The sequence below is a fragment of the Octodon degus genome, unplaced genomic scaffold (genome assembly GCF_000260255.1).
Source record: "Octodon degus isolate 3935 unplaced genomic scaffold, OctDeg1.0 scaffold00011, whole genome shotgun sequence".
NCBI classification, from domain to species: Eukaryota; Metazoa; Chordata; class Mammalia; order Rodentia; family Octodontidae; genus Octodon; species Octodon degus.
Genome location: NW_004524587.1, coordinates 7,251,955 through 7,262,122, shown reverse-complemented (window position 1 = coordinate 7,262,122; position 10,168 = coordinate 7,251,955). Strand labels below are relative to the sequence as shown.

Sequence of the window (10,168 nt, the reverse complement as noted above, 5' to 3'; positions counted from 1 at the left end):
GATTTGTTCTAATGGTGTTTGTAAATAGGATCTTAAGTCCGCATCTTGTACAGCAATTAACCACTAAGAAGAATGTATGCAGTGTGTTAATTATAGAAACTGTCCTAGTGATATGATTTGAAACTGTCTCATTGCTATTTGTCTATCAATAAAATTATGAAAAAAAATAAAATAAAAGCTGGAAGACTTAAAAAAAAAAGAAATATTTACTGATATGGGGAAGTGTTATGATGAAAGGTCGAATGAATGAAGTAGGGTAAAAACGCTTGCATTTACACAATATCAGGGCTTATGTTTATTTATCTATAAAAGAACCCTAACTATAGGAGCTTATTTAATAGGATTTTATTTTCTTTGTGTCACAAAGTGCAGTGTCTCCTCAGTGTCCTAAACTCCTTCTATTTTTCCACTTTGTCTTTCTTAGCCTTCTTCTGTCCATAATGTTAGCACCTCACGGTCATGAGACAGCTGCTTCGTATCTCTTCTCAGAAGCGCGGTCCAGGACAGGAAAAGAAAAAGGCATAAGATGGAGGGCCCATCCTGCCTGTACTGAGAAGACAAAAGGCAGCCAGAAAGGGTTCTTGTTTTTTTTTGTGGAACCAGGGCTTGAACTCAGGCCCTTGCGCCTGCCAGGGAAACGCTTATTCCACTGAGTCATCTCCCCGGCCCCAACCAGAAAGTTTTAATGAACTTTCTCACTCTTCCCGGATCATGTCGTGTGGGTACACTACACTTTAAAAACACTTTGAGAACATTTGCTTTTAGCTGGGAACACTGCTACACTGGACAGAACTGAACTCCTTTATTAAAGAAAAGGGGGAAATGCACATTAGACTATTAACAGGATTTGTTTCATGTGATACTTTTCCAATATAGGAAAAAAGTAACACACAGCAGTCAACCCTTTATTCTCTTGCCAAATAAAACTGAATGACTGTTAAAAAAAAAAACCAAAAAAAAAAAACCAAAAAAAAAAAAACAACCAGATGTTTAAATTTTAGTACAAATTTAATAAACTAGGGGGCCAGGAGATGGCTCAGTAGAATAAGCGCTTCCCTGGCAAGCTCAAGTGCCTGAGTTCAATCGCTGGTTTTGCAAAAATAAATAAAATAAAATAAACTCAAAATATTATGACTTTAAAAAGAAAGCTCTGGAGTCCAGGGAAGTAGCTCAATGGCACAGCACCTGCCTGGCAAGCAGGAGGCTCTGAGTTTGATTTCTGGTACTAGAAGAGAACAGCAGAGCAGGGGCAGGGGCAGGAGCAGAGCTTTATCTCAAAGCTGTGAAGTTAGCTAAAACTTGTCTTATTTATTTTAAGATGAGAAAATATAATAGGCAGACTCTAAAAGAAATAATCTGACTCAAAAAAAAAAGAAAGAAAGAAAGAAAAAAAGAAATAACCTGACTCAATTTAAAAAGCACTCCTGGGAAAATCCAGAGATAAAAAGTAGATTTGTGGCTGCCTGAAGCTGGGCAGAGGGCAAATAGAGAGTGACCACTAATGGGTAAGATTTTTTAGGACAATGAAATGTTCTGGAATTACATAGTGGTGATGGTTGCAGTTTTGTGACTAAGAACCAGTAACTGCATAGTCTAAAAGGGTGAATTCTGCGGTATGTGAGTTATGTCTTAATAGTTTTTAAGAGGGACTTCTGAGGAAAGGAATCAAGCTCTCAAACGGTATCATTAGGTAGCCACATGGTTCTCAACTAGGCCAAAGGGAACGTCAGCTGAGCTAATACAGATAACAAATTCATCTGCTGGTTTCTGGTGCGGCCAACCACAACGACAGCTGGAGGACAATGAAAAGAGTAAACATGCCAGAAAGCCAGAGGTTTGGATTGAAACATTATCCTCTTTCACCAAATAGCTGCTGATCTTGGACAAGTCATTTCATCTCTGGAATCTCAGTTTGTTCATCCATAATGTGAGGTGAAACACTTTTAGAGAATTGTTTTTTGTTTTTGAGGGTACAAGGGCTCACTATGTAGATCAAGCTGGCCTTAAACTCACTATGTAGCCCAGCCTGGCTTGAACTGGCAACAAAACTTTTGCTTCAGCCTTCCAAGGGCTGGGATTACAGGCTTATGCCACCATACCCAGCTTTATTTGTTGCTGTTTTTGTCTTTTTTTTTTTTTTTTTTACCAGGGTTTGAACTCAGGACCCTGCACTTGCCAGGTAGGCACTTATTCTACTGAGCTATCTCCCCAGCCCTGTTTTTTGTCTTTTTTTTTTTTGTCTTTTTTGAGGCAGGGTTTCAATAGGTAGTTTAGGCTGGGCTTGAACTCTTATGTAGCTCAAGCTGGCCTTAAACTTGCCTCAGTCCTGCCTCCAGTTCCCAGAGTGCCAGCATTACAGGTGTACACCACCACACCCAGCTTAGAGAACTGGGACAGTCACGTAATGACACATATTTCTGCCTACAGTTAACTGAATCTGGGCAAAAGAAAAACAGGGCCAGTGAGATTAACTCAGCAGACTAAGTGCCTGCTTAGTCAAGTGCAGGGACCAGGATTCAACTCCTGGCACCACATGCCACACCACACCTCGCCCCTAGGTGCGCTGGGCCAGCCACTGAGACATGGTGGCGCACACCTGTAATCTCAACACTGGGGAGGCTGAAAACAGGATGATCACTACTGAGCCCAAGCTGCATAGTGAGACCCTGTACCAAATACACACACACACACACACACACACACACACACACGAAGGAAAGAAAAACTAACCAAGTGTTTAAACTACTTCCTGGACAGAAAAGCTACTTTCTGAAGCAAAGAGTTTCAATACTTGCTCAAAAGTAAAATACATGGTTCCAAGCTAAGTAAATGAAGAGGACTGTGGACTAAATTGGCACAGAAATAAGCAGCAGGTAACAGACAACAGCAAGCACAGTGCAGATAGCCTGGGGAGTCGGGAGAGTTGGCTTCTAAAGTCAGCTCCACACTAACTTCCAATAATGAGGACTTTCTGGAGCAAATGCTGTCACATGTAGCAAAATGAGGTACTGGACCATCTAAGGAGGGCACAGGCTTCAGTTCTTCCTAGGAGAACCCAGTAAGCTCAAACAAAAAGTCTGGGACTAGGTTATAGCTCAGGGGTAGATGCTTACCTAGCATGCATAAAGTTTTGGGTTCAAATCCCACCACTATAAGCATTGGAGGTCTGCATTTGGGAAACAGACATCTCTCTTTTTTTTTAATCTAGGAATTAAGACAGCAAGAAGGGAGACTCATCTATTAAGAGTCACAAGGCTAGCTGAAATAACCCACTCTCCCACAAACTGCATGACAAGCATGAGGCAGGCTCTCTAAGCTAGGACTTACCTCTACATTGACATTGCGGATCTGCACGTTGATTAGAGAGAACTCCTGCTGCAGAGTCTGGGGAAGGCCCAGCTGATCTGACTTCTTCTCCTCCAGGAGGCTGCTAGGGTGATCTTCCTTTAAGGCTAAGAGGAGAAACACTCAATGTTGGAGAACAATTTGAAAAATGAGTCCCTTCTGGGGTATCTGCTGCCTATCTATGAAATGCACAGTGAGTGCTCTCCTCAGACCAGTCTGACACAGTACCTTCTTCCTCTCCGTGGCTTGAGTTGTGCTGGTGATCAGTGTCTTGGGTGTGCAGGGTTTTCTCTGGTTCCGGCAGAAGAGAAATGCTCTCAATGAACTCATCGCTATCCAGTATGTCATTGGCACAGAGCTGAGACAAAAGATAGAAGACATGGGGCTAGAGAAGTGCATGGGAATAATCAGTGTGTTTGGTTCCAGTTGTGACTTAAAAATGGGTATCAAAAGCATAGAGATGTGTCAGCAAAGAACTGACACAATCAAAACATTTCATGCATTACCAACTCTTCTTGGTTAAATATGTAGGGTAATAGACTCTATTATTCTACCCTGGATAGTTTTCCTTACAGAGTTAATGCAAGATGCAGGAAAAATTAACTGAATTCACAAACCTTTGTGGAGTTACCACAACTTGACCAAAATGCTCAAGAGGGGCCAGACACTAAGCAGTGTGGCAAGTCGCACCAGCATTTCCCACCGCTCCTGTGCACGGCAGTGTGCCAGGCAGATATGCTTCTCACTGTCAGGGATTTAGCACTGAACAGAGCAGGGGCCAGAAAGCCAGTTCACAGCAGCTGCGCTGTGATGTATGTATCATGTATGGAGAGGAAGTTGGAGGCACCTTCACAGAGGAAGTGTTGTCCATGGGTAGCTCTCAACAGCTACAGAGTACAAGAGGAGAAAGGAAGAAGCCCACAGGCCTTTTGCTCAGTAGGGGACCCATCCTATCTTCAATAGGACAGGGAAAAAGGGCATTTAGAAGCTCTTTGGCCTCAAGGTCCTTGCTGAATAGTTGGCTCTTAAAAACCTCAAAGTGAGTGTGGCATACCTAAGCCATTCAGCCAATCAGTCAGAATACATTAAATGTCTATCATGTATTCTCTAACTTCTACAAATTCTGAATCTTGCATTTTATTCATTTTTTAAAAATTAATTTTACTGAGAAACAAATAGCAATGAGAGAGTTTCAACACTGATTAGTAAGGGGCCAGGGAGATGGCTCAGTGGAATAACCGCTTCCCTGGCAAGCGCAAGGGTCTGAGTTCAATTCCCGGTTCCGCAAAAAATAAACAAAAACAAAACAACAACAACAAAAAAACTGATTAGTAGGACAGTTTCAATAATTAATACATTGCATATTATTGTCTTTGTAGTGGTTATTCATAGTATAAGATGCAGACACGATATCCTGTCCAAACACTGTTAGTACAAATCTTTCTTCTCATTGAATTAAGAGAAAGTAGCTGTATATCTATCCTAACTATTTTGCATATACAGATACAAAATGGTTCATTTGTATCCCCTTTATTGTTTAGTTTTGTCAGAGATGGTATTCCACTGTCATTTAAATATTGTAGGTGTGTGAATTCAGAAAAATAACGAATATAGTCCAGTAGTCCATAATAGTAGTGGGTTATCCATAGGACTGGCACTGTGAATCTTGCATTTTAAAGTTAGGTTTCTAGGGGCCGGGGAGATGGCTCAGTAAAATAAGTGCTTCCCTGGCAAGTGCAAGGGCCTGAGTTCAATCCCTGGTTCCGCCAAAAAAAAAAAAGTTAAGTTTCTAGAATATCTAGTTATAGTGCCCAATAATACTGAATACTTACCCTCTGCATCTGGAAATCCACCCGCCACATTCTCAAGGTCTGATCCCGGGACCATGTAACAAGCTGGTAGTCCTTGGACCCTAGAAATCACCAAAAGCATCCTAAAAATTCTTAAGGATTCAATGCCTATTTTGTTACAGGTCCCTATGGAGTGTGATTCATTCATTCACTCATTCATTCAAACATACACATAACCTAACACATTTCTTTTTAAGGCAGTGTAGCCTTGAACTTGTGGCAATCCTGCCTCAGCCACCCGAGTGCTAGGATGACAGATGTGTGCCACCATACCCAGCTCCAACAAATATTTATTGAACAGCCAGGCATTTTTCTAGGTACCAGGATGATGGTATGAATTATCTCTCTCTTTAGACAGCTCACATTCCAATGATGAAAAAAGATGAACAAATAAAAATAAAATGCCAGGTAGTGATAAGTGGCATAAAAAATAATACAGGGTAAGAAGACAAGACTGATGGGAGAGCTATTTTTAGATAGGACTCCCTGAGGAAGTCCCACTGGAGCAGAAACTCAAATGAAGTGAAAGAATAACTGGCAAATTAGCAGGTAGAAAGTGTAGCTGAGATTTAATGTCACACTGAACTTTCACCTCTGCAAATGTTTCTCCTTTTTTATGCTGCTGAGGAGCTAGGGATGAATACACAGTTTGCAAAAATGAATTGTTTTAAATGCACGATGGCATCCTACTGTTGCGAAGAATCTTCCAGCAAAGTGATGCCTCTCTTTATAAAATGAATAATCAACCCTTAATCTTAATTGACTGAATCATATTTTTGCACATTAGATCTGCTTAAAAGGAAATTACTCTACAGGTTCAGGGTGCTTTGTGAGAGTTCTGTAAGTGCTTCATGAACTCCCTCTTCTCCCTGCTCCCGTCACCCCTCTTCTTCCTCCTCCTCTTCCCCAAAGGGCCCTTGCTTTCCCAGCTTCTTTCTGTGCATCTTCTCCTGCCTTCAAAGAGTGAGGTAAGCAGCCTCACCAAATGTCTCACTCTAGTCCTTGCCTTTGAAGACAGCAAAACCGGTCCTGCTGCCTCTGCTTAGCCTACTTTATAACCTGGCATCCAGCTTCCAGCCTCCATCAGCTCCGGGACATCACCCTCCCAAAGACCCCTGACTTCCTTGTGGTTCCATTCAATGCTTTTGTCTTACTCTGCATTTTCAGCCTTCAGCAACACCTGCAGCCAGTGACCACCACTTCTTTCATGATGCACCATTTCCCCTTGGCCACAACATCCTGATTCTCTTCCTACCTCTTTGAAATAGCCTTCCTCAAAGCGAAAATCAAAACCAAGGCATGAGGTGGCCTAAGAAAACACTAACAGGATAAGCAACGAAAGCAAACTGGAGCAACGTGAGGTTGGAAGGAAAGTAAAATGTAAGAATACATATTGGATAATAAAATTCACAAAAGATTCCAAACCAGGCAAACCTAAGCTACATTTAGAAATTAATAAAGTGATGAAACCACCTATTAAAACAAAAGGTTGCTGCACTGGCCCCGTCCCTGGAAACGCTGAGCCGGGGACCCAGTCTGGGTGTGGTGGTGCACACCTGTAATCCCAACACTGGAGTGGCAGAAAACAGGAGGATCACTATGAGTCTGAGCTGTGTAGTGAGACCCTGTACCAAATACATAAAATTTAAAAAAAAAAAAAAAAAAAAAAAAGGCTGCTATGAAAAGCTTTACAATGGCAATGCTGCGGCGAAGGAATGGATTGCGGCCAGAAGCTTCCGGCGTCTCCTGGCATGCGCCCTCTTAGATCCTTGCAGTTACAGACCTCACTTTTATAATTATTAAGCCATGTATGTTCTATGTAATTTCCTGCTTGATCTATTTCATCATAAAAACATAACAAAAAATAAACTCTGTATCTCTTTTGTTGGTTTTTGAGGCAAGGTCTCACTATGTAGCCCAGGGTGGCCTTGAATTCATGGAGAGCCCCCTGCCCCAGCCTTCTTCAGTGCTAGGATTATAGGCTTGTACCACCACACCTGGCTAATCTCTGTAGCTTGTAATCAAATTTGCACTACTAGCTAGATAGTTCCAGTTTACACAACTCATTCCAACAACTTAAAGAGGATACAGATAACTAAAAATGGGTTGCTAAAAACTATTCATTTCAGGGGCCGCGGAGATGACTCAGCAGAATAAGTTCAAGTGTGGGGAGCGGCTATGTACTCCATTTACTCTCCTGTGATTAAAGGTGATGCGCTTCCTCTCTCGGGTTCCTGCAGCCCAGCCCTGCTCTGGGTCTGCCTTCCTGGCTCACATGGCGTACATGCCTGGTGCTGCTGCCATCACAGCTCCAGACAAAAGAGAGCAGTCTTCCTCCTCACTTACCTTCCTTCTGTCGCCTCCACTGGAACTCCAGCACCACGTCATCGTGCCCTACAAAGGTATGGACCGGGGTGTTCAAGTCAAAGACATTCCACAGGAGCAAGCTGTTTTCCCTCCGCAGCTGGGGAACCATCACGGTCACTAACCCATTGCTGAAAGGCTATGGCAAGAAAGGGAAAAACAGATTATCCTGGGAGAATCAACTGAGTCTCAGTTTTCAAAACTGGAACTCTTTCTAAAATTTAGATGATAAAGCCAGGCATGGTGGCGCACACCTGTAACCCTAGCGCTCTACTTAGGGAAGGGACCACAGCAAATGAAAATAAGCCCAAGCCAAATGCTTGGAGAAGTCTGAAAATTCTACACTAAGTAAACAGTTTTGACAGCCATTATGCATCCTAGCTAAAGAAGGGGTGCATGAGGCTGCCTAAAAACCACTAGCAGCAAACATAATGCCTGCCATTGCCAAGGCCAGCAGCACAGCAACCCCCTGAAGCATTGCCTTCCCACGGCCCAGGACTCTACCTGCTCCAAGGAGAGCTTAGTGACCTCAGGACTGATGTTCTACACAGCAACTCCCAATCTGCTACGTAGCGAAGGAGCCCATTTGGCTGATAACTGGCCTCTGTTATTTAAAGAATAAGCCAGAGTCACCTAAGAGCACATTTATTTACCTTCATGTCCTCTTCTGGGAACATTCCTGGATTTTTTAGTTTTACACATATTAATCCAGAGAAGTATATCAGTTCTTAGGAACGAAGTCTGATTTCTTGGCAAGTGATCCCAGGTACAAAAACAACTTAACGGCCAATTATCTGCATCACTACACAATGCCCAGAGTAACAGCCTCATGCAAAGGCAGCTTTATTTACCCTGTGCTTGCTTTCAAATCAACATTAAAGGAAATACATTACTTTCGATCAGCAGCTATCAATATGGCCATGGAAAAATGACTCGCAGGCTGATAATCACTTACCCTTGTATTTGTAGCATTTTGATTTATTAGGTATATCCATATACTTTATTTCAAAAGGAAGATAGATTATGGATGTAGTAAAAGGCACTTAACTGCCACAATTTTTTACAAAAGGAACGAGGTGTATACACCTGTAATCCCAGCATTCTGAGAGGCTGAAGCAGAAGGATTACAAATTCAAGCCAGCCTGTGCAATTTACATATTTATTGAGGCTCTGTCTTAAAGAGGGCTGGGGACATAGCTCAACACAAAACAGGTTTAATCCCCTGTACTGCCAAAAAATAAAAGGCAAAGTAAAAAGTATTCTTTGTATTCTACAGAGGAGGAAATTTCTACTCCAAATCAGTTGGCTTGTCAAGGATGTACAAACATGAAATGGTAGAGCCAGGCCCCAGACTTCTTTCCTCCACAGTTCCTTGGCTTTGAGGCCCTCAACCCTCTCTCGTGTCCTTCCCTGCTGCCCCTAGTAAACGCCTTCATGTCCCCCTCTCCATCCAGCTGTAGTCAGCAGCTCTAATGTAGAATATAACCAACATTTCAAACATTTATTATTTATTTATTTATTTGGCAGAACCGGGGATTGAACTCAGGCTCTTGCGCTTGCCAGGGAAGTGCTTATTCCACTGAGCCATCTCCCCGGCCCTCATAACCAACATTTCAAAGGTATCATTGTTAAGTCATTAACAGCATTTATGCCACCATGACCACATCTGCCAAACCAAGACAGAAAATCATTTCACAAAGAGAATAAGAGAAAATGCCCCTGGATCCCTGCATCTGGAATACCAAGAGGAAGTTTCCTGTTAGGGGATCTCACTCACCGTGTATCTGCCCTTCCACACAGGCACCTGACAAGGTAGAATATTGAGGTATTTCCGAGGCTGTCGGTAATCCCAGAACTAGAAGAAAAATTGTACGACAGCATTTTGAAAAGTCAAGTATTATAATAAGCATTGCCTTAGAGCTCACTGTGTTTTATCCTCCAAAGACACCTTTCAATAGTGTATTTTTAGCTCTGCCCCCATAAGCATGTTGCTTAGAGGGACACAAAGAACCCTGCCTTCCCCATTTACTGACATGACAGGAGAATTTCTGGATTTCACAAAGATCATCAATGTGAGACAGACTGCGGCAGTCAGCCTATCATGGGACTTTTCAGCTGAAAGGTAAACCTGACAGGTTTAGACCTTGTATGTATCAGGTTCATGTCATGCAAGTAATTTAATAACAATAGCTGAAATGCCCTGACTACTTACTGCATTTCAGACATGTATTTAAAACTAAGTTGTTAAAATCCCATTTAATCTTTAAAACAACCATGAGAGCAGATACTACTCATCTCTTTTTCAAATGTGGAACTGGATGGTTCCAGGTTCCTGAACTTGGGAGATAAGCTCACAGGGATGTAAGACAAACACCAACTGCAATAAACAAAGTAAAAACAAACAAAATAGCCACTACTGATACACAAAAGTAAATGACAACCCTATCTCAAGACAGAGGCTAACTTTTAAGCCTTGTGAGTCTAGCTTTGCTAGCCATAGCAAAAAGGCATTATATGTAGCTATGTAAGTATAATAAAGCACTGAATTAAGAATACTGAGCCAGGGCTGGTGAGATGGCTCAGTGGTCTAAAGCACCTACTTAGAACAC

General features: G+C 42.1%; 1 protein-coding gene across 1 annotated transcript in view; it reads right to left on the bottom strand.

The window, feature by feature from the left end:
* The window catches only part of Wdr59 (WD repeat domain 59), a 98,985-nt gene that overhangs the window by 41,097 nt on the left and 47,720 nt on the right, over positions 1 to 10,168 (bottom strand). The window contains exons 9-15 of the mRNA XM_012513509.2: positions 9,337 to 9,414; positions 7,542 to 7,698; positions 5,178 to 5,257; positions 3,574 to 3,703; positions 3,274 to 3,452; positions 2,727 to 2,742; positions 627 to 640 (exon numbers count right to left, since the gene is read on the bottom strand). Of these exons, the coding sequence (XP_012368963.2) occupies positions 627 to 640; positions 2,727 to 2,742; positions 3,274 to 3,452; positions 3,574 to 3,703; positions 5,178 to 5,257; positions 7,542 to 7,698; positions 9,337 to 9,414 (654 nt within the window). The remainder of the gene's footprint in view (positions 1 to 626; positions 641 to 2,726; positions 2,743 to 3,273; positions 3,453 to 3,573; positions 3,704 to 5,177; positions 5,258 to 7,541; positions 7,699 to 9,336; positions 9,415 to 10,168) is intronic.